Source organism: Falco punctatus (assembly GCF_963210335.1).
Source record: "Falco punctatus genome assembly, chromosome: 4".
In the NCBI taxonomy this organism is placed as follows: Eukaryota; Metazoa; Chordata; class Aves; order Falconiformes; family Falconidae; genus Falco; species Falco punctatus.
In genome coordinates, this window is record NC_137583.1 from 2,878,041 (window position 1) to 2,902,055 (window position 24,015).

At 41.8% G+C, this 24,015-nt stretch overlaps 1 protein-coding gene across 2 annotated transcripts in view; it reads left to right on the top strand.

Moving 5' to 3' along the window:
- The window catches only part of SLC6A1 (solute carrier family 6 member 1), a 63,514-nt gene that overhangs the window by 32,651 nt on the left and 6,848 nt on the right, over positions 1-24,015 (top strand). Inside the window, exons 2-15 of one of the 2 annotated variants that reach the window (XM_080386167.1) lie at positions 7,333-7,607; positions 7,693-7,755; positions 8,482-8,613; positions 10,073-10,173; positions 11,916-12,025; positions 12,146-12,278; positions 13,685-13,819; positions 13,937-14,040; positions 14,352-14,476; positions 16,774-16,886; positions 18,993-19,124; positions 19,677-19,779; positions 21,646-21,746; positions 23,842-24,009. In XM_080386167.1, the coding sequence (XP_080242293.1) occupies positions 8,604-8,613; positions 10,073-10,173; positions 11,916-12,025; positions 12,146-12,278; positions 13,685-13,819; positions 13,937-14,040; positions 14,352-14,476; positions 16,774-16,886; positions 18,993-19,124; positions 19,677-19,779; positions 21,646-21,746; positions 23,842-24,009 (1,335 nt within the window). In that variant the 5' untranslated portion in view covers positions 7,333-7,607; positions 7,693-7,755; positions 8,482-8,603. Of the gene's footprint in view, positions 1-7,332; positions 7,756-8,481; positions 8,614-10,072; positions 10,174-11,915; positions 12,026-12,145; positions 12,279-13,684; positions 13,820-13,936; positions 14,041-14,351; positions 14,477-16,773; positions 16,887-18,992; positions 19,125-19,676; positions 19,780-21,645; positions 21,747-23,841; positions 24,010-24,015 lie in introns of both variants that reach the window. The other variant, XM_080386166.1, reaches the window with a different exon arrangement.

Sequence of the window (24,015 nt, forward strand, 5' to 3'; positions counted from 1 at the left end):
TTCTGTGCCAGCCTACTGCTTGGGCAAATTGCTTTGCCTTTCTGTTGTACTTGCTGCTCCCTTTTTCTGTCCTGGCTTCCTGCATTGGTGTGTCTCCAAGGTCTCGCCTTTGTGCGCTCCCTGAGCCAGCTCAATGCCTTTAAGGCAGGAAGGCAGAACTGCCCAGCTCCTGCCTGCGGCTGCTCCTGGGGCTGCACTGGCCAGGGCACAAACTGTGAGGGCAGCTGCGTCACAAGGACCAAGTAAGGGTGCAAAACAGGGGCCAGTGGAGAAAAACCAGATGGGCAGGTAGTTTACCACCTTCCTGGCCTCCCAGGCAAAGGGGAGAGAGGTGTATGTAGGGAAGCAAACCAGGGGATTGCCAGTACCTGTAAGACAGAACTTTCTTTGATTTCTGAAGTTCAGAGCAGGACAGTAAATCCACTGCTCCGCTAAACTTGTATTTGGCTTGCTTCTGTGGCCAAGGAGGATCTGGTGTGTTGGGTTGATTCCTGGGTGTCGGCAAGGGGATACTGGAACTTGTCTTAGCATCAACTAGGATGCTGACTGTCACCAGTCATGACCTTTTTTCAACCTCTCCATGTTCCCTAGCAGTTGCATTTTCTACACTGTCAACCAGCGTGTGCTCTGAGGGAAGGCCTTTGGGTCTGCACAACACAGATGCTTATTAATACCAATTAGGGATAAAGAATGATACCCAACTAATGGGAACAGCAACGAGCAAAACTGTTTTTATACTGCAGTAACTTAGATTATTACCCTGCTCTATAAAACTTCAGATGGTTGGGGGTACAACCAGAAGATAAGAGTCCAAGTAAGTATGGGAATGCTGTCTGTAGCTAGACTGCTTCTCTAGAGCAAGTCTTATTGAATAGTTGACTGTGGTGAAGCTAGAAGTGAACGTGTGGTTGCAGTAGATGGTAATTATTGTATTTTGTTGCAGTAGTCAGTCTAGAAGCTAATAAATTGTGATAAAGACTTTATTGCAAAGAAATACAACAACGAAACCACAAAGAAAACACCATTCAGTAAGGTAGGAAATAACCAAAGTCTGTAGGCAAGGAGGTACTCCACACTGTCAGAGCCATTTGCTTCTGTTGTAAATTGCTAGAATTCTATTTAAAGTTTAGCCCAGGATGTTTTTTGATGTGTAAATATAGAGTACTAGGGGCAGATTGCACTAATGTGAGCCGAGCAATAATATACTCAAATAATGTATAACTGCCCACAGCCTTGCTATAATTACCAGGATTGATTGGGAAATAATGTTAGTCAATATTAAAATCTTGTAAAAGACTGATTATCAGTTACTTGGTTCTGGTATAATTCTGTGATGAGTGGAAAAATCTTCTGTTTCCTTGCATATCCCTCCGTGATACATTGTGTATTTTAAATAAAAATTATACAAGGTCCAGGTGGGAAAATCATTACTGGCTTATGAAAAAATATTGCAATTTTGTAACAGGGTTCAGACTGACTCCCAAGATTGTCAGGATAATTTTGCACTTGTGGTGCAAGTGTGTTTTGCTGCATCTCTACTCTGAAGTTAACCAGAAGGACAAAATTCATTGCCTTTCAAAAATAACCTTGCTATGGGCTATATGGCCAGCACTTAGCACTTTTCATGACCTGGATCTTGTGCTTCTTGTTTGTTTCTCTTTTTTTGTATTTTACTGTGGATTTTTCTGGAATTGCAGAATCCCTTATAATTGCAAAGCTATACCTTTGCTAGTAAGATCTTTAAAAAGAAATATAAAATGTTATTGTGGAGGGTTAAGTGATAAGTATTTATTTAAGGGTCTGACCATAGTATGTCCTGAGAGCAATACTTTTTGAAGGAGAAGCTCTTTCTGCAGGTTAGACCTGCATTTCTTGTACTTCAACAGTGACTCTCACTCCTGGAGAGCTGTGCGTACTACAGAAGATGTATGTGAGCCTCATTGCTGAGCTGAAGCTGGGCTTCGGGAGTAAACGCTTGTGATTTGGGCTTAACGTCATGCAGGTATCTCAGCAGGAATCTGTGCCTCGGAAATGTGAGCAGTTCTGGTGATACTGTTTGGCTTTTGTTTTCCCTATTTCTTTCTAGAGTGCTGAATTAATTCTGCTTGTGAAGGTTGGAAAATTGAAAAGTTGGTGGTTTTCCTTCTTGGTGGTGGTGTGACTGTCTTCAAGCCAACCTTATCGCTGCTTTGGATTCTTGTGACAACTTTTGCATTCCATCAGAGACAGATAAGTGCTATAGAAATGCTAGCGCAACTTACAGAGAGGCAAGACAGAATTTTTTTAGGAGATTCTTTTATTTCTTTCCTTCACATGCAGGCTCTCCTGTGTAGCTAGAGAGAAAATGTGTTCCTTTAATGCTAGCTAGAACTGGGAGCAAGCAAATGAGTTTTCATGTCATATCTTAGAGCCTGAAAGAAGGCTGCCTGGTGGAAAGGAACCTGGGGGTTTTGGTCAACAGCCACCTGAACATGAGCCAGCAGTGTGCCGGGTGGCCAAGGAGGCCAACAGCATCCTGGCTGGTTTCTGAAACAGTGCGGCCAGCAGGACCAGGGCAGTGACCGTCCCCCTGCGCTCGGCGCTGGTGCGGCCGCCCCTCGAATCCTGTGTTGGGTTTTGGGCCCCTCACTGCAAGACAGACATTGAGGGGCTGGAGCGTGTCCAGAGACGGGCAGCGGAGCTGGGGAAGGGGCTGGGGCACAAGTCCTGTGAGGAGCAGCTGAGGGAACGGGGGGTGTTCAGCCGGGAGAGGAGGAGGCTCAGGGGGGACCTTATCGCTCCCTGCAACGACCTGACAGGGGCTGTGGGCAGGGGGGGTCGGTCTCTTCTCCCAGGTGACAAGTGACAGGACAAGAGGAAATGGCCTCAGGTTGCGCCAGGGGAGGTTTAGACTGGATATTAGGAAGCATTTCTTCACTGAAGGGGTTGTCAAACATTGGAACAGGCTGCCCAGGGGAGCGGTTGAGTCACCATCCCTGGAGGTGTTTGATGTGGTACTAAGGGACATGGTTTACTGGTGGACTTGGCAGTGCTAGGTTAACAGTTGGCCTTGATCTTTAAAGGCTTTTTTCTAACCTAAATGATTCTATGATTGCCCAATGCAAATGTAATCGTAAGTGTAAATAACCTGTGGCCACAGTAGGCTCAAATGGAGTCCCACTCAGGTTAGAGGAATAATACCGTCAAAGTTTTATGAAGCCAACGTGGCATCCTATCTAACAGCATTTCTCCAGCATTTCTTGAATGGAGCTGCTATAGTCTTGCCTTGTGTAGAGCCCTTGGAGCTCCTGCAGTCTGGGGAGGGAGGAACACAGTGGATTGGAGGGGAGAGAGTAATGAACTTTGAACGTAACAGGTTTATCATTTAAAGGAGCTGGGGTTTCCTGCTGATTTTGCGTGCTTCTGAACTTTCTTTATTGCCTTTTGATATCACTTGTGAAAGATTATAGTAATATTGCTGTTCACTTTCATTTTATGCAGCCAGTTCTAAACTCTGCAAATCCACTTTTATGCAGACCAGGAGAGAGAAAAATGCTTTTATTAATGAAGTGGCACTCTCTTTGTTCCAGTTGCCCTGGTTGTGCTTATTACCTTGGCTGCTATGTGTGCTTGGCGCTCTCAGGTCATTCTTCTCTAATGTGGTGGTGACGCAGGACAACCAGATGGTATCCAAAACCCTGTTTTAGAGGGCTTTCTCCTCTTGGCTGAGCAACCCTAGTAACTGAAGTCAAGGAAGCTCTATTGTGCACTGAGGAATGTGGTGGGAAGCTGCTGTGCCCTTCCTAGCACACTCAGTGTTGGCATGAAGGAACCGGGGGAGCAAAGACCAGCTTATTTAAAAGATCTCTCCATCTTCTTCCCGCAAAGCATAGCACTGCATAGTGAGTGTCGTACCTACTCTTGCTGGCTGACAACTAAAATTTGTATTTCATTTTGCCCAAGCCAACCCACAGAGCTTACATAAGTGTCTTTGTGTCCCATCCCGTGTCAGACCAATTTTAAATTTAAATCCCAGTGCTGTGGGATATTGCCTAATCAGATTAGAGTGCATGTACCAAGTATCTTTACTGCTGTATCGCCAGTTCTTCTAGACTGTTGTACCTAAAACATAGTTTTTGAAGTATTACTGTATATGAGGAGTGTGGATTGGAGGTTAGTTATGTCTGTTGTTATAATTTATTATTATTATTAGGCTTGGGGAAAATTTTTTTTTGTAGCATGGAAAAAAACCTCATTTCAAGCCTATGGAATGAAAGCATTTTTTCATTGTCTGATGCTCATGTGCTGTATCACCATATACGCACAAACGTCCATGCATTGAGACCGCTGTTGGTGAAATCTCCAGCGTGGTATCCAAATGGAGTAATGGCATCGGCGGTGGGAGGGCAGGACAGATGCAAACTGGCCAGTTCACACCTCCACCGTCTCAAAACAAGCTTCTGCTGAGTCCTTTGGGCTTGCCACTGCCTGAGGTTGCTGAGTACTTGAAGTGTGTGCAGTGGGGTGTTTGCCAAAGGTTGTGCTGTACGACAGAGTTAAACACACCTCCATGTGTGATTGAGACTACTGCTTTCAGTCTCTTTTAGTATTAAAAAGCACCAGGCTGCCTGCCAAAATAGATGTGCACACTTGCTGGGGAGTCTTGTGAAGTTTCAGCCTTACATGCAGTACTACAGTAGTATTGACACGGGTTTGGGCGCCTTCCTCCGGGACAACTCACAAAGTCCCAGGTTCTTTGCTTTGTTCGTGAGGATTTTCTAACTAACCCTCTGGTTTGTCTTTGTTGTGGACTCTTACACTAGACTAAATTACTCACTTTATTCAACAGAGGCTTTAATTGTAGAATCATAGAATAGTTTAGGCTGGAAGGGACCTTAAAGATCACCCAGTTCCACCCCCTGCCCTGGACAGGGCCACCTCCCCCCAGCCCAGGCTGCTCCCAGCCCCGTCCAGCCTGGCCTTGGGCACTGCCAGGGATGGGGCACCCACAGCTGCCCTGGGCAGCCCGTGCTGGTGTCTCGCCACCCTCACAGGGAAGAAATAAATGCGTACCCCAAACTCTGCGGGGTCAGGTAGGGCTGGAACAGCGAGGGCAGACTATGCCCTGCACTGGCTGGCACAGCCTGTCTGTGGATGTGAGGGGGTGAACCCATGGTCCTGTTGGCTTGGTGGTTCAGTTCTGAGATTCAGCGTGGATCCTTTCCTGGAGTGCTGCCTGAGGATGAGTTTCTCCCTCGTTATGAGCCAAACGAGAGATAGGCATACATGTATCTCTCCACGCAGTGTTGGTTTATTTGGGTTTTTTAATGTTGTTTTGGGTTGCCTTTTCCACTCATTCTCAACACACTCAGCCTCTTTCAGTACGAGGATGCTCCTGCTGGTGATAAAGCACAGCCCAAATGTAAATTGCAACAACAACAAAAATCTAGTCTAGTACAGGACCTGTTTGTAAAAGTAGTGGAACAGTCTGATGACCCTGTACTTCGTACAGCCTGTGTTGGCTAAAAAAGAAACATTTCCAGTTCTGTATCTTCATCAGCAGGTGGTGCTGGCAAACTGCACATTTGTCAGTGCACTGGTGGAGCCTCTGCACCACGGAGTAACAGAGGTGCAGCTGCGGAGGGCAGGACTTCACCCCGAGCCCAGCCTCAGAGCAGGAGCTCCGCTTGGCCAGCAGTGCTCCGTATTTCCTCGTCCCTAAGGAGATGCCTTACCTGAGCTGCTCACGCCTCTGCCTACAGCCAGGAATGGCGCGCACTGGCGCACAAAGTTGGACAGGCTTGCACTGAAATACGGAAAACTAAAGTGCACGGTTTTATGAAGGGGAGATGTCTGCACGCGGAAGGACTCGTGGGGATGTGAAAGTGCGTAGGTGGTGTCCCCCTTTGAGTCCCACCTTGAATTAGGACTGAGAGGAAGATGACAGGCTTGGTCTTTGTTTCTCTCCTCACCCCAGCATATGTACAGCTGGTTTTTCTTCAGCTTCCAACTGGAAAACTTTTCTTTTTAAAATTGTTAGATGTGGCCTTATTGTAAGCATTACAATCACGCAGTGATCTGAAATTGGGAGAAAAGTACTGTTTGCAACAGAGTCTTTACATGATTTTTATGTTTCTTAACATAACTTACAATCGGAAGTGAGTGACTAGTAGTACCAATCTTCCTTTACACAAATCTGTAAATAAAATTGTTGCTGATCATTGCATGACCTCGTGGCCAGTGTTGCCAACGTCACCACAAGTTGTGGCTTCATGTGGGCAGGTGTTCGTTTGTTGCAATCTCTGGTTTTGAGGAGTGGTGATGGCATGGGGTACTTAGTAAGAGGAGCTAGACAATGTATAGATCATGAATATACATACAGTAGGCATGCCAAGGACACTAGCTCGCTGCGTTTCTTCCAGCTGAAGTGGAGCTGTGGAGCTGTTTGCAGGAGTCATGTGCGCTTCAGAGCTGACTGAAATATCCCGGGTCGCTTTTCATCACACATATTTGCTTTCTTGATTTTTCCTTTCTTTATTTAGATTTTTAAAATTGATACAGTACCAGTAATGGGTTTTGAAAAGGTGCAAGAATGTCACCCATGGTAGGAAGCAGAAACTGAGGAGTGATTATTGCAGCCTGTTGTTTAACAGTGCTAATAATTTAAGCTTAGTGAAATGTTTGTCTTATATTAGCAGCTAATTATAACAACATGCAAAACTTAACATCGTTACCCAGGATTAAGCCCTGTTGCTTGTTCTGGTTTATTGTTTAATTCCTTTGGGAGTATTTTAGAGAAAGGTGTTTTGGGTAGGTGTGCGCTGTTCATAACTTTTAAAATTCACTGTTAAAGGTGGAAAGTGCTACTTCTTGATAACCACAACATCTTGTGAGTAAAGGAGCTGTGCAATCATGGGAATTCCTCTTTACTTTTTAAAACACGGAATGGTTAAATGGAATAGTAGCCCCAAGCCGGGCTGTTATATCTATACTGTGCACTGGACTATTCCATAGAAACCTCATTACTGACTCGTCTTACATGTACATATATGCCATCTGGGCTGTACGCTATGTACCATACAGTGCTGCACTTTAGAATTGTTTTTTGCTGTATACTCCTAAGGGATCTATAGGGGGGAAAAAACAGATAACTGTGACTCGGAGTTTGTTTGGGGGGGACTGTGTTAGCTCTGCCCTGCCTTCTGCTGAGTCAATAAGAAACAATCCGAGGGGCAGAGCCGAGCCCTTCGGTGGGACGCCCGCGCCACAGAGCTTTCTCTGGTCACTGCCCTCGCCGTGGTGCCTGGCGTGCTGCTGGAGCAGATCTGACTCCTGTGCTCTTGTCTGTTACAGAGGGATCCAGCAGCTGGTGCCGGGTCGTGGCCCACCCAGGGGGCTCCCGGCGGGGGCTGGGGGTGCTGCGCCTGTCCCGCCGCCGCGCCCGGGGGTGACCACCAGCCGCAAAGCTGCTGTCCACGTGGACCGGAGCCGAAATCGCCCGCCCGGCTGCTGCCAGAGCCTCGTCAGCCAAGGCCCGAGACATGGCAACGAACGGAACCAAAGTGGCGGATGGGCAGATCTCCACGGAGGTGGATGCTTCGATCACCAATGACAAGCCTAAAACCTTGGTAGTAAAAGTGCAGAAGAAGAAGACGGATCTTCCGGACAGAGATACATGGAAAGGAAAATTTGACTTTCTTATGTCCTGTGTAGGTTATGCCATTGGCTTAGGGAATGTGTGGCGATTTCCATACCTTTGTGGCAAGAATGGTGGAGGTACGTTTGCTGTTTCATTCTTACAACCTCTGATATATTCGTATATTAGAATTCACCATAAAAAATTATTACTAAAGTAGAACTTGTTTTTAATAGCTTTTTCATCTGTATTTCGGGTTTGGTGACTTGTTTGTTTGTTTGCTTGGTTTTATGCTTTGCACATGGAAGGTTGGAGCCATTTTGCAGTGTGATGCTCTGCTTTGAAGTCCGCTCTGGAGTTTATTCGAACTTCTGGTTGGCAGGTGCTCTTGAAAGCCCTTGAGGCATTAGAGCAGAACTAAAGCACGTTGCCCTCCAGCCCTTCGGAGAACTCTGTCTTTTGGACTGAGTTTTTGAGAGGATTGCATACAGCTTGTAATACTGTCTCCGAGCTTCCCACAAAAGGCTAACTCCAGCTGGAAAGCAGCCAGTTCTGGTTAAAGCCTTTATGCTCTCTGCGTGCTCCTGTGATAGATGAAAGCAACAAAACACACAGTCCTTCTGGATTTTAGCTTTTTACTTAAACAGAAAGTATTTAAATGATTAGTAGGTATATTTTTCCCCTTATTTGCACTTCTTGAGATACTAGTTCAGAAGTGTACTTTCCACTAACTTTTCAAAAAAGTTACACTTAGGAGGAAAAAAAATGTGGGTTTGTTTTCATATACAATAGGGACAGAAACAGTGGAAACTCACCTCTGTTTCTCACCACTGTAACAAACTTTTTTTTTTTTTTATTCTTATTAGGTGCATTCCTGATTCCCTATTTCCTTACTTTAATTTTTGCTGGAGTGCCACTGTTTCTTTTGGAGTGTTCCCTTGGTCAGTATACATCTATAGGAGGCCTCGGAGTGTGGAAGCTTGCTCCAATGTTCAAAGGTACAGTATGAAATGAGATTACTTTCCATTTGTTTCCAAGTTGTAGAAGTTGCACAAAGTGACAGGGCAAGGGTGTTTCTTTATGCCTTCATATTTTTACTTAAACCATAATTTTCTACAAACCCCCCTATTTTTCTGAGGTGTAACTGACAATTTCGAAACACGCTAGGGTATTATTCATTCCCCATTAAAAGTAGCGAGACTTGAGCATTAAAATCTCAACAAACTTATTTCTGAACTTCAAAAGCTTTTATGTTTTGTTAGGAACATGTAAAGACAGTTCAAAATAGCATATTAAATCTAGCAATATTTGTCTGAGCAAGTATGGAACTCTGTTCACAGCAATTTGCTAAACATTGTTTCTAGCTGAGGGCACAGACGTTTGTATCTCCTGTTGCTCTTTATTGAAAATCAAAAGCCAGACACTTCAAATATGGCCATTTCATGCTGAATTCCTTAGGACAGGCTCATTCCACACTTAAATTTTTAGCTAGTGTGAAGTTTCTCGTTGCTAGAACCTAAAGGTTTTAATTTAGGTTCTGTGTAGACCTACAAACCTTACAAATGGTGCTTTTCACCCTCTAGTCCCAAATTCTGTGACACTTAAGAGCTCCTGAGCTGACTTCTGGAATAGCAGAGGACCAAGTTACGCACTGAGTTATAAATTACTTCACACAGTGGAACTGACAGCATAGGGTGAGCTAGAAGTGTGCTTAGAGTAATTTTGTTCTAGAAAATTTTGTGTGGGAAAACCCAGAGAGACAATAATATTTCTCACAAGTAAGTATTTTCACTTTGCTTGGGTCACTGCTGTTGGTAGGGGGCACAATGTGAAGTATAGGCTTTGCTTTGCATTATACTTATTATTTTGAGCACTTCCTCCCGTTTAACGTCATGTGGCAACTGCCACCAGCTTGAATATTTTAAAATACTTCCCTGACATCTCCATGTGGGGTAAAAGACAAGGCATCCTCATTGTGGAACCCCTGACATTCCTTTAGTCTGAGATGATGTAATAGCATTATACTAAACATCCAGCATTTTGATCAGTGTACTAAACAGCTAGCTGGTCTTAATGACCCATACTCAATTTGCATGCATCTGCCAGAAGTTTCTGTGGGACTCCTGTTTCAGAGAATAAGCTGATACAGCTCTTTTCTCTAGGAGTAAAAAATGCCTGTAAAATCTCAGCAGCAGCAAATGTCACTCCTTACTGCAACACACAGAGAACTGGACACTGAGATTAAATTTATGGATGACTGAACTATCACCCAAATTAATGACCTCTTTATAATGGTACTTCTAAAATTTTCACTTAGCTTCTACAAAATTTAGTAAATGGTATCTGCCCCCTATGTTGTATTTGTCCTTCTGAACTGCAGCTCTTCATTTGACACTTGTACAAATGTTACTAAAAGTTACCTTCTTTTGATTCTTTTTATTTTTTTTTTTTTTACAGGTGTGGGACTAGCTGCTGCAGTCCTTTCCTTTTGGCTAAATATTTACTACATTGTGATTATTTCATGGGCCATATACTACCTGTATAATTCCTTTACCACTGTAAGTGTGTGTGTTGGGGGGGGGGGGGTGTTGGAATTGTTTGTTGGATGTAAAGCAAAGTGACATATAGATGGTTGATGAATCTGTCTCACTGTAAAGGTGTGAGTTTGACACAAAATGCATAGAAATTAGTAGGGTAAGCCATTCCTTACTAAAGGAAAACTATTTGGTAAAAACGTGTTTTTAGATTTTTTTTCTCCACAAGAAATTTCTCTACATTCCTTAATGTAGAATAGAAAACTATGAGGAAAATATTCCATTCCAGGAATGCCAGTGGCAAAACATAGTCATAGGTTATTTTGGAGCCACAGGCTTCTCTTTGTTAACCATTTGTTTAAATTTCCTCATCTTAATCTTTAGAGCCACAGCTCTTTCATCTGCACCCTTTTAGTTTCACTTATTGATTGTCTCTGCCCTTTAATTGCAAGCATGCCTGCTTGCTTCTTTGCTTAGCAAGTCGTGCTCAGGCTTCAGACTCCTCGCCCTGGCAATGCTAACAGCAGTTACTAGTACCCCTTTGCCTTTGAGCCTACAGTCCCCTGAGAAAAATTCTAGTGTATAACTGATTATTTTTTTTCCTCTACAGCAGCCACACAAATGTTAGTTCTTGGGGAAATAGTATCATTGCAATATGTTTCAATGGTGGAGGGGTTTATTAAATAAAATCTCCATGGAATGGAAAGGTCTGTGACTTGATTAGCTCTGAACTTCCATTCATTGTTGCTATTTTCGTTTGTTTTCTTTCCTTCTAACTTTATTTTTAGCTGCATTTTCCCCCCCTCAAGGGTGATTCATCGGCTGAGTACATGTTGTCTGATTTGTGGGGTTTGGCCATCTGAGGAAGCATTCTTACATAAGTCTCAGTAATTAATGCATTATTGTTCAATTGTCTCTTCCACAAATTTTGTTCATGCTTGCTTTTTCTGGGCTTTCAAGAATTACCCCTTGACCAGCTTTGCATTAATTACTATCTGGGAGTGACATGACCATTTCTTTTTTTGTTATCGTGAGATATGTTATTGATGTGAAAGGTCAGTCAGCCTGGAAGTGGTGCACTGGCCCATATTAGATGAATATTGACTTCTAATTCCCTTGAAGCCTCTTATCCTTGTATGTAAAATATGCAGTATCCTGATACAACATTTTCTGTGAGAGGATTTTCCAAGATTGGCCATCAGAAGAATATTTGAGTTGTATCTAAATGAGATTTGTTCTAATGGATATCATGTTGAAACAACCTCTGCTTCTCAGAACTTCTTGAAAGATAACTTAATGTAATGAACACACGTAGAAAACTCATGTAGAAAATAGAAGGTTTACACTTTTCTAATTGTCCCCTGATGTGAGGGGAAAATGGAAATCTCTGATCAATAACCATCACACCTTTATTACCTCTAGTGCAACAAGAAGTAACAAGACCTCCAGGAGGTCCTTTCTGCTGCCCTTGTTTCTTGTAGCACTCAATATATTCTCACATGCTGAGAGGCGTATCAGATTCCAAAGCATTTGGGATGATTTATTAAAGAAAGGAAGAAATATTTTCACATCTGATTCACACAGTTGATATGAAGTTAAATAACTTATGTGGCAGACATGCACCCCAGGGATATCAGTGCAGTGCAGAACTCAAAGTCTATTAGTTCTCCACTCAACTGTCATTTCTAGTAGAGAGAGATATATCTAAGGTAATGCTTACTTTTAAAGTATTTTACTGTATAGGTTTCTCTCTCTTTCTTAAATAGACTCTTCCTTGGAAACACTGTGAGAACCCATGGAACACTGACCACTGCTTCTCCAATTATACCTTAGCAAACACCACCAACATGACAAGTGCTGTGGTCGAATTCTGGGAGTAAGCTGATAATTTTTTCTCTATATCATTCCTATGCATATGTAAGGATCAACTTGTTATCATTCATATGCTATCTTCTGAATTAGTTGCCAAATACACCATTCTCTTGGCTTATTCTAGACGCAACATGCACCAGATGACTGATGGATTGGAAAAACCAGGGCAAATCCGATGGCCGCTAGCAATTACTCTAGCAATTGCCTGGATTCTGGTGTATTTTTGTATCTGGAAGGGGGTAGGCTGGACTGGAAAGGTAAGATTAAAAAGTACTGTGAATACTTTTCAATTAAAAATTCCCATTTTACTCAAATATTCTGAAAATTCTTGAGGTAAGAAGCACTGGGGATAGTTTTGCTGGAAAAGCTCTGTGAAGTACTTAATTTCTATCTTTCTTGAATTGATACAGCGCCGTGTTTTTCAAAGGGCTGATTGCTGTGTAGCTAGATCTGACCACAGTCTTAGATGATATGTTCACTTAATAGACTTCTTGGCTTTGCCAGGTATAAAGTGACCTAAAAATATGTCTGCTTGTCCCTGGGATGAATATTCTAGCTAGTCTGGATAGCGACAGAGAGAGGATGCAGTGTTTTGGCTTCAGTGAGAAGCATGCATTTATTGCACAGCTCTTGCTGGGCTCAGATATATAAGTGTTGAAGCTGTACTTCATGGAAGAGCTACCCCCTCCTTTCCTTGTACTGAATGAAAGCCGCAGGTGGTTCTTTCCACAGTCACACTTGCATGCTGTACTTCTTGGAGTCTGGCTGGTTTCTGAGTGCAAAATGGAATTTACTAACAAACTAGCAGAAATTATATTATTGACAGACCTTTCTCCAGGAATGAGAGCAGCAGCATCCGACATTGGCATATACCTTTTCCTGCCACATTGGAGAGAGGGAGAAACCTTAGGGAAGCGAAAAGCTGCAGCCATGAGGCTTGGTGGCAACTGAAGGCTTGGGTTGTAAGACCTCAGGTCTGCTGTAGAGGACTAGGTTTTTTTTCATACTGAAAGAATGAATTGTTAACTTTTGACAAGAGGGTTGTAACTGTGACCCCCACTTCAAGCTGCATGTTGAACACAACCTAGCTGAGCTCAGACCAAACCATTTCAGTTCTCCTGTCTGCAAAGAAGGTGGCAAAAGGAGGGCTGGCTTTGTTTCTTTGGAATCTGACTTGATAGTGTCTTTTTTTCGAGGGCTTTTGAAAAGGCAAGAGAGTAGGACCCTGTATATCATTACACAGATGAGGAGAGAGTGTGAAAAATACATGACCAGGTGTCTGAGAGATGGAGAAATAAACTAACAGATGTTGTTCTACAAGCAGGGTACTGGTGCCATGAACCTTGTGCTTTTGGGAGCTCCCCTTGTTGAATACAAAAAAAGAAAAGCATGAGCCCCTTGTGCAAAAATATCCTAGTCCAGTATATTCCACCTTCAGGAAAATCCCCAACAGCCACCTGCCTTGTAGACATGGTGTTTAGGGAACTCTGCAGTGGGCACTCCCCTTTCCACACCAAGCTTTTCCATTGATAACTGCTTCAGTTTTAAAAGTCAGCCTCAATTGCTGCTACAGTATTTTTAGGGAGCAGATATTTTCTGAAGTGTTAATAAGCACAGATCATTCTTCCTTCGACACTTACAATGTCTTGTTTCTTCACATCAGGTGGTATATTTCTCTGCTACTTATCCCTATGTTATGCTGCTTATCTTGTTCTTCCGTGGTGTAACACTGCCTGGAGCAAAGGAAGGCATTTTATTCTATATAACTCCCAACTTCAGTAAGCTTTCAGACTCTGAGGTAAATATTCCACCATTGTAAACAAAAGTTTCACTACTAACCGTTCACCTTTCAGACATATGACCTGCTCTTCAAGTGCAGAAACAGATTTTAAAAAAAATTATTTCCTGCAATCAGGTTTGGCTGGATGCTGCTACACAGATTTTCTTCTCCTATGGTTTGGGTCTTGGTTCACTGATTGCCCTTGGGAGTTACAACCCTTTCCACAACAATGTTTACAGGTAAGCAGATGACTGCACATATTACAATGGCACTTTCCTGTCTCAGCTGGAGCTGGATTCTTTCTGTCTACTGTATCATTGAAATAAAAGTGTAGTCTCTTATCTGAATATTGTTAAATCTAACTAGGAATGAGATGTATAACTGCATTTACACTAATAGGAGAGACAGTGTGACTTGTCCAGAGTGAAATGGAACCCAAACTGTGGAATCCTAAATCATGAAACCTTTCCACAGGAAAAAAGGTTAATATGCTGATGAATAGTAGCATTGCTTTACCTACTGCTTAAAAAGCACCTTACCTTTATTTCAGGGACTCCATCATAGTGTGCTGCATAAACTCATGCACAAGCATGTTTGCTGGCTTTGTCATCTTCTCCATTGTTGGATTCATGGCTAATGTCACAAAGAGGCCTATTGCAGATGTTGCAGCATCAGGTATCCAATATATTTTTCTCTGAGTTGTTCAGTGGCATCAGTTATTTTTCATTTGTACGTTGTATCCAGCTGTGTCATGTAACTGTACAAAATCCCTCCCTCAAAACATTCCTCACCTCCCTGTTACTGATTGCGAAAGGGCGAGCATTGTTTCAAACCTCTCAAGGCAGCAGCAGCGAAATCATTTCCTGTCGAGCAGAAGGTCTGCCTGCCCGCCTCGTGCTCTCAAACCTCTGGTGTGCGGAGTGGTCAGCCAGAGCCTCACCTCGGGCTGGCGCAGTGACTACTGATGAACACAGCTGCCAGGGGATGCCTTTACAAGAGGTGGCAGCACAGTGTGGTGCTTCAGTGCTTAGCTGTGACATCAGATTATGAGCCTCTTGCTACTGAAATTCTTAAAAGCAAACTGAAAGGAGCAATGGTGGTTATTACGGTTTTGGCACCACCATTTTCAAATTCAGTTAGGTTTTAAAATTGCCTTTACTGTTTCTTGAGGTTAAACCCTTTGAGGCAGCTCCATTTCTCACCTGTTCAGACCTACGGCTATCAGCCAAATTTAGGGGACCCTTTATTATCAAAGTCATTTTACTTAGGGCAGTAAGATGTCCATGGAAGAATTCTGCTATTGTTTGCAGTTGCTTGTCTTTCTTCCAGATGAAAAAGCTTAAAGTAGCAGAGCAGATGGTTTCCCTAACCCAGCTGGTGTACCAGACACTCATTTAGCAGTTCTGGCCACAGGGAGGGATCTGATAACTGAAGGCTTGGTTGGAAGTCACTGGTGGACAAAATACGTCTTACTATACTAGTAAACATATCCCATTGATGAAATATTTCCTTCATTAGAGAAGTACAGAATTTAAGCCCTAAAAATAACCTTCAATAAACTACACATAGAAAGAAATTAAGAAAAAAATTATGATGGCGTGCACGGTTATCCAAAAATGCTCTGGAAAGTCAGTGGTGTGTGAAATAAGCTCCTTGGATTTATGTCTTTGACATAGATATAACTATATATAAAGATGACATCTGCAAACAGAACAAAATTTTTATATCATAAGCTCCTAAATACATTTTAAGGCACCTAAGATAATGGACTTCTGAAAGATGCACATGATCTCCTGTGGCCACTAATTGCAAAGGCTATTTGGAAATTTGACCTTTTAATTAAGGGCTTCCATTTCTCCTAGCAAGCTCAGAACCTGATGCTTTATTTTAGTACCATGGGACGTGTTGTTTTGTGATCTTTTATGCAGCTTTCGAAAACAAACAATATTAAAAGTTGTAGCTGCATTTTGGTGGAATGTATAACAGAGTGAAATTAAAAACATGTTTATCTTAAGTTTATTTTGCTTTTACTGCTGGCATTTGGAAGGCATTCTGATCATATCTGGTATTGCTAGCAAGTAATTGTTTGAAAAGCTGCATTGCGTTTACTTTGACGATTCAGGGGTCTAACGTTAAAACTTCACTGGTTTGAAAACTACGTATGTCCAACCAGTTGTCACAGACACACTTACTTTTAATGAAAACTGAAAATTCAGATACCCACCCACCCCCACCCCCTCTTAGGTTGGGCATACTCATTTTATTCCTGTGAGTACTTAGTTTGCTACAAGTTTCCCTCTTAACCTGACATCAGCTGACTTCCAGATATGCTATGACAACAAAACGAGCTCCTCTTCTTTTAGTAAAAATTTATAGTCTCCTTCTAGCACTCTGCCCCCATCAGCAGTTAGTAGGAACACAGATGAAAAGGTTTCGCTGTTCACAACTACATAGTTTATTAAAATGTGTATTTTAAGATAATTAATGGAATAGAATAGCAAATAGGAATACTATAAATGCTGGGAAGTGCCTTCTCCATTTCTGAGCTGTCTTTGTTTCTCTTCTGAATGACTTGGTGCGCAGCAGATTACAGCTATCAGTAACTACTTGAGAGGGAGAGAAAGCTGATGGGTACCTGGAGATGTAACCCTGGCCGAGGATAACGTTCCCTCTCTTTGCTACATAAAGGGGTCTCTCAGGAGCAGCTTCTGAACTGCATCTAGTATTTTGCTTGCTTGCTTGGTTTTGTTTGGGGTTTTTTTTGTCATCGTTTTGGTTGGTTAGTTTTAAAAGCAAGATAAATGCACTGAGCTCTTGGTCAGTGAACAGCGATTAGGCTGAAATCCCTGGTCAGATGCTGCACCCATGGTTGAGTCATTCAAGTGAACCTAAAACCTACACAGCAACAGGAGCAGATAATTACAACACCCAATCAATCACATTGACATTTTCTCTCCTGTTTCTCCTACCAGGCCCTGGACTGGCATTTCTAGCTTATCCAGAAGCAGTGACACAATTACCAATTTCTCCTTTGTGGGCAATACTGTTCTTCTCCATGTTGCTTATGCTCGGAATTGACAGTCAGGTAAAACGTGTAAAAATTAACGATGAAGGTAAATTTTCTGCAACTGCATGATACAAGGTTGGCCTCTCTCTGTGCATTCTGCACTGCCAGCTGTTAGTGGAGCGGAATGCTTTCTGGAATAATCAGATAAATAATAGGAGGTACTAAGGAGAGGAAAAAACAAGGAGTCTGGAATAGTAAAAAACTGATACTAAGACACTTTTGCTTTTTCACAAACTGTTGGAAGCATATACAAAATGTGCAGAAAATTTATTCTGCAGACAAAAGGAACTTTCTTTGAAATCTTAACTCTTTGATCACAATATTAAAAATACCTCTGCAATGTTCATCGATGTAGGAGACACTGGGATACGTTTTACAATATTTAGATGCCACAAATATTTTTGAAAGGCAACTTCAGAATTCAACACATGGAGTAAAAAGTTGCAGCACACTTTCCATTCTAAACATACAAACGTCAGGAGCAAATTCAGGAGGCAGTAGGCTTGTTCCTGAGGACATTCACCATCTTACTGTGTTCTGAAATCACTCCCTAATGGTAAGGATCAAATCTTTATTAGTTCAGGCCTTAGCTAAGAGTTATAGATGGTATCTGGCAACTGGAAATTAATGGGAAGGCACAACCTAGAGGTTCTGCAAATCCAAGAAAGATATTCTCCGGAGTTACCGTCTAGATTACATAATTAAATAATCACATCATGCAATCACTTAAAAACTGTTTATTTCAAAATGAACAAGAAAACACACAGAACAAGAAAAAGCACTTTAGATGTTAGAAAGGACTGTATCCAAAAAAGCATTCATTGATCAATAATAATTTTAATACAGATAGCAACTATATTGTAAGCACTAAAGAAAGCACTCTGTCTTATTTTGCAAAGCATACCTTGAGGACTTCTTCAGGGAAGTCCCTTCTGCCTGCTGAAATGTTTGGTCATTCATGTTTGACCAGTCATAGGCAGATGTGTTAATCTGCTTGCAAATAGTTACAGCTGTCAAGCCAGCACCTTACAGTTATTTGCGCAGTCTTCATAGCATGTAAAAAAATATAAGAATTGCTAGCTTAATACTGTACTAGTCTTTCAGTAGCAAAGATCCATCATTTTTTACAAATACGAGTTGACTTCAGCTTGTGAACCAAAATACAAAAAGACCAAGAGGGCATTTTATCTTGCAACATGCAAGGAAGCCGGAAATGCATGTTTTCCATTTCTTTGGTTTCCAATAAGCTTCAGGCTTGACATTAAAACCTATTGCTTAGTCTGAGGGGAAACTACTGTGAAATTAATTGGGTCAAAAATATTCTTGAAAGAACTTGTCTCTAGGCAACTAACAGCTGAGGAAGGTAGTCTAATATTATTAAAAAGAATATACATCTACAGGCTGTCATGCTTTCTTAATTTTCTGTCTATCAGTGAAACATTTCATACACTAGAATTTATAGGAACTGTAACTATTGGTTAAATTCTGATTGCACTGCTAGAAATTAGTACTTTACATACCTTCTCTTTTTCATTGTTTCAGCCACCATAACGATAACATTTAATTTGAATATATAAATACAGAAAAAATCTGAAGTATGGCCATGCTTTCCATTTGGAGGACCACATAATCAGCAACAAACTTTTCTGGGGATACAAAAATTATTTGATTATTACATATGAGAATCTATCTTGTGTCTTTAACCTTCACCCCAAAGCATCAATCTGATTAGACTTCTGTGTCTATTGGCTTTCACGTACGTGAGTACATCACAGAAAGGAGAAGTGTAAGGTTTTGAAGGATCTAGGGGTCAGAGCCTTCAGCTGTATGTGTATCTTTTTCTATCACAAGAACGAGCACTTTATGTTCATAAAGCCCATGCTATAGTTCATAGTTTGGAATCTTGAGAGTTTTTCTAGCTGGAAGCCTTCATGCACAGATCTTTTTAGACAGAAACAAGTATATTCAGAAGCACTGCTTCCACTGAAGTCATGCGAATTTTCATTTATCATTTAACGGATGCAGTGTAGGCCAGTGATGGGTGCTATTGAAAACTCCTCCTCTAAATGTAATCCTGCTGTTGTATTGCATTGCGTTGTATTTTGTTTCTAACTTGACTTGCAGTTCTGCACTGTGGAAGGATTCATAACAGCTTTGGTGGATGAATTTCCGAAGTTATTGCGCAATCGAAGAGAACTCTTCATTGCTGTTGTATGCATTGTTTCCTATCTGATAGGGCTGTCCAACATTACTCAGGTATGTTCTGTAGAGGAACGTCTGACATACAGCATCCATTTTATTTCTCCCTTCCCCTGCTCCAACCAGGAATCACTGCCAGCCATTGAAGTGGCAGGGATCTGTCATCAACACTATCTGCAGACTTCAGGAAGCAGACTTTAACTTACAAGAGTAAAATGCCTGTTTGCCGTGTGTGCAGTTTGTCCTGCTTCATGGTTCGGGTGGCAGGAACCTACACATGGCTACAGTCTGTCTTACAGGCCAAGAAGTGGTGTCCAGGGGTGTTCTCCAGGGCTTCCTGTGGTCTCCTAGCTGGGGAACGATTTTAGGGAAATGATTAAAGTATTGAACAAAAAGGAATAAAGTGAAATTAAACTGGTTAATTGAAATCTAGCAGTAATCTAATTTTTGTCAGTATTGACCTCAAGCATTGTAAGACTACTTAACTTTAATTAATTTACATTAATATGTCCCTAACCTATTCACCACTGTTACTTTCTAGCTTAGATTTTAATCTGTCTTGAAATTCGAGTCCTTACTATTTGTTTTAACACTTCTTTTATGTTTTAGGGTGGAATCTATGTGTTTAAGCTTTTTGACTACTACTCTGCCAGTGGAATGAGTCTTTTGTTCCTTGTATTCTTTGAGTGCATCTCGATATCCTGGTGCTACGGTAAACAATATGTTTCTATTTTTCCTGTAAGTTTTGCACATCGTAAGGATACTTCATTTACTGATTTTTTTTTTCTTTTGTGTGTGCACACACTGAGGGTGAAACTGAACTTGGCCTTCGTTTATATGCATACTATTTCCACCGAGGGCTCAAAGTTGGCTTCTGGAAGGTGCTTCTGCCTCTTTAAAGCACCCCCTGTATAACGCTGGAAGTCATTAGGTGCTAAGCGTTTCAGGAATACTAAATAGGTGACATCTCCCTCTTTTTTTTTTTTTTTTTCCCGTCCCATTCCTTGGAAAGGCCTGGATCTTCAGAGGTGGTAGGTACTGCTGTTCTCAGCATCATGACTTAGGTCTTTTGGACTTTGGAATGTTTCGTTTCCAGAAATTACTCTGTCACTCTAGGATCTTGCAGTCATAGCCAGTGAGAGCCAGGCTTCTTGCTCAGTTTTATCTAACATAATTGGCCTAAAATATCCAGAAGTCTGGACTGGCAAGTTCTGGGTATAAAGATTAATGAATATGTATCATATTCTTACAGAGTATTTGTACATTTGAGCTTAGTTCTCCGTTAGCTAGTCCAAAAACCTACTCCCATGATTACTGAGGTACTTCAGCTTTTAACAAAATTGAGTCCAAGCTAGATAACTGGAGTCTTTCTGCTGTCTTTTAATGGGCTTAAGAGGCTGGAACAGTATTTTATAGAGGAGAGATACTGAATATGAATCCAGCAAATGCAAATGGAAAAATACACCAGCTAAATAACAAAGAAATCAAAGGTCTAAATAGTCAGATAGTTGTACCTTTTAGAAGATGATCGAGTGCTAGGAGGTAAGAGCAGCAGCAGAAGGGCTACTCTTTGATTTTGTATGCAATTCTGCATGTATATGGTGTGCACATACACACGCAGAGTCAAGCTGGTTAACTCTAGGATGTTTTGCGTGGTTTTTCAATTTAATATGTAAACTGTTATTCTAAATCTCTCATACTAATAAGACTTGGAGTTGAAATTAACCAAGGGCATTTGTCACATCTGACCTTCAGATGGTACAGACTTACTGTCGTGGTTTAACCCGGAAGGCGGTTATCACCACACAGCCGCTTGCTCACTCCCCACACCACCCCAGTGGGATGCAGGAGGGAACTGGGGGAACAAAAAAAGTAAAATTTGTGGGTTGAGGTAAAGACAGTTTAACGGGACAGAAAAGGAAGGTTAATAATAATAATAAAATATACAAAACAAGTGATGCACAACACAATTGCTCGCTACTGGCCGACCGATGCCCAGCCAGTTCCCAAGCGGTGGCCTCAGGCAGCTTTCCCTCCAGTTTACACGCTGACCATGATGTCCTGTGGTATGGAGCAGCTCTTGAGTCAGGCAGGGTCAGCTGTCCCGGCTGTGCCCCCTCCCAGCTTCTTGTGCCCCCCAGCCTGCTCACTGGTGATGTGAGATGAGAAGCTGAAAAGTCCTTGACTCAGTGTAAATGCTGCCTCGCAACAACTAAAACTTGTGTGTTATCATCATTATTGTCATCATCAATCCAAAACACAGCACAGTACCAGCTACTAGGAAGAAAATTAACTCTATCAAAACTGAAACCAGGACACTTCCTTAGCCTTTGCATGGGAATAAGTTTGCTGTCACTAATTAATTAATTATGATGCGGAGGAATGAGAAAAATGCTTCTTGGTGCTTCTGAGTTTGCACATTTCTTTCCTATGCAGATAAGTGAAAAGTTATGTCGGGGTCTGTATAGAGCTTCCAAATACACCTCCTCATTTATGACAGTGTCTTTCAAAACCACTGAGCTTTCATTTGAATCAGTTATCTAATATATTCTATGCTTTTTCTTATTTCAATATTTAGGTGTTAATAGATTTTATGACAACATCCAAGAGATGGTGGGATACAGACCCTGCATCTGGTGGAAACTCTGCTGGTCGTTTTTCACTCCTATCATTGTGGCGGTAAGGAACAAACTTTTATTATATGATTTAAAGGAGGTGAACGAGGTGGCCTATGTGTGACAGCATTGTCATTTCCACCCCCGCAGGTTCATGTTAACTCTGACCCCATTCCTTTTTTTAAGGATTTGAGCAATTCCATTGAAGGCAATAGGCAAAACCCAGTGTTGTTAGAGGAAGCCTGTGACCAAAAGAAAGAAGCCTTGCACAATTTCAAGATTTGTTTTAGTCCTCAGGAAATGGTAACTAGTCAAGAGTTTCATTGGCAGACATAGGAAACTGTAAGAAGCAAATTTTGACCATTTCTTGTATTCTCCATTTCTTGTATTCTTATATAAAATTTGACAATCCCTCCAAAGTTTTCCATATACACAAGAACACATTCATTTTGTAAACTGTCACAGGCACTACTCCAGTAACAGACTAGGTTTATAAGATGATGTTCTTCTTTCATGGGATTCTGCGGCATATATTACCCAGTTTATACTATGTTGCTCCTGTTTTTTCCTGGCAAACCTTGCAAGGATTTTGTACACCGGAAACCATAGTACAGTCTTTTCCTCATTCTAGACTTTATCCAGTTAAGCTCATGCAGTACATTTTGCAATAATAAGCAAAGAAATGTAAATTTACTACACATAAAACCTGTGATCAAGTAGACACTGTTTACACATGACACAATACTTCTCGCTCAGTGATATTCCCATATAGGCGGCCATAGAAAAGCAAAAAAGGGCACTAAAGAGAGGCACAGATATGTGCTTATATTGAGGGTTCCTTGATTCATCTCTACCCAGGTGAAGAGGTCTTTTCATTTTTCTGAAAACAAGTGTTCAAGAAGGCATGAAAGAGTGCATTTTGTTTATTTTAATGGTATAGTAGGAAGATGACCAACATTGTATGTAAAATTTACCAGATTTCTTCTGTCTTGTAAAGTCTTCAGCAGAATTTCTTGTCCAGTGCAAGTTCAGAGGTGGTGTTGATGTGCTAATAAAATCTGCCTCTCTGGGAACGTGTTCTGCACAAGGCCCAAACCTGGGATCACAATGAGCTGCTTGCTTTGCTGGCCAGTTTAGCAGGTCCCCCTGGTACAGTTCGTTTTAGACATTTGAAACAGGCCAGGATAGGAGTCTCCCTTGGGAACTCAAAGGAAAAAATACCATGTTTGCAGGTCATCTGTCTGAAAACAACACAAAAGCAACCCAAGTGCTGCAGATCAATGGTACAGTATACATGCATATGCAGGTATTTTTTTCCCCAGGACCCCCATCTTTCCCAATAGCCCCTTCCCTCTGATTTTGTGCAGGTTATCTGAGGACTCTGCTAGTACCAGTGGATTCCCCGTACCAGCATACCTGGATAATCTGAGATGCAGGTTATGTATGTGAAAATACAGTGTTAACTCGAAACATGATGATTAGTTTTGGTAAGAAGCTTCTTGGGAAGCTGTCTCCTCGTCTCTTGTTATTGAAAAATTCAAAGTGGTTTTTGAATGTCATAGGATACGGTCTGTTATACACGTAGATCTGTAGCCGCTTACTGAACCACCGATTCCATTCTGACTGGCCTCATTTTCCATTACGAGTTTGTTCAGACGATCTCAAAAATATCAAAGCCTCTGCACCAAGCACTTTTAGGTGATGATATTCGAGGGGTCAGTGCACAGTGTGGCTTTAAAGAACATTTCATTGCTTATTCAGAGCCTCTAAGAGTCTGTTGCTGACCAGTAGAGTAAAGCTGTACTGGTACTATTATTCCAGTAAGAAAGCTAGTGGAAACAAGCAAACAAATGACTTCACAGTTTCAAAATTACTGTTCCATTATTTCCACATTCCCCCACTAGAGATAAGCTCGCGGGGAACCGGTCAGTGCAGTGGGCTGACGTTTGCCTATTTTCTGCAACCTCCATCCAGAAGACTGACTGCAGGCCCGATCTACAAGCCAGTGCCTGGTGGCCACCACCAGGGACCAAAGGAACCCATTTCTCCTTGCCTGGATGTAAATGCAGGCTTGAGGTTCAAGTCAATCCAGAAAAACTCTTAAATACAGATCACTCTGGAAATCTCATCCAAATCTCCTTTTCTGCTGTATTTTGCAGGGAGTATTTATCTTCAGTGCTGTCCAAATGACTCCACTCACAATGGGAAGTTACGTTTTCCCAAAATGGGGCCAAGGGGTTGGCTGGTTCATGGCTTTGTCTTCTATGGTGCTGATACCAGGCTATATGGCATATATGTTTCTAACTCTGAAAGGCTCCTTAAAACAGGTAAGT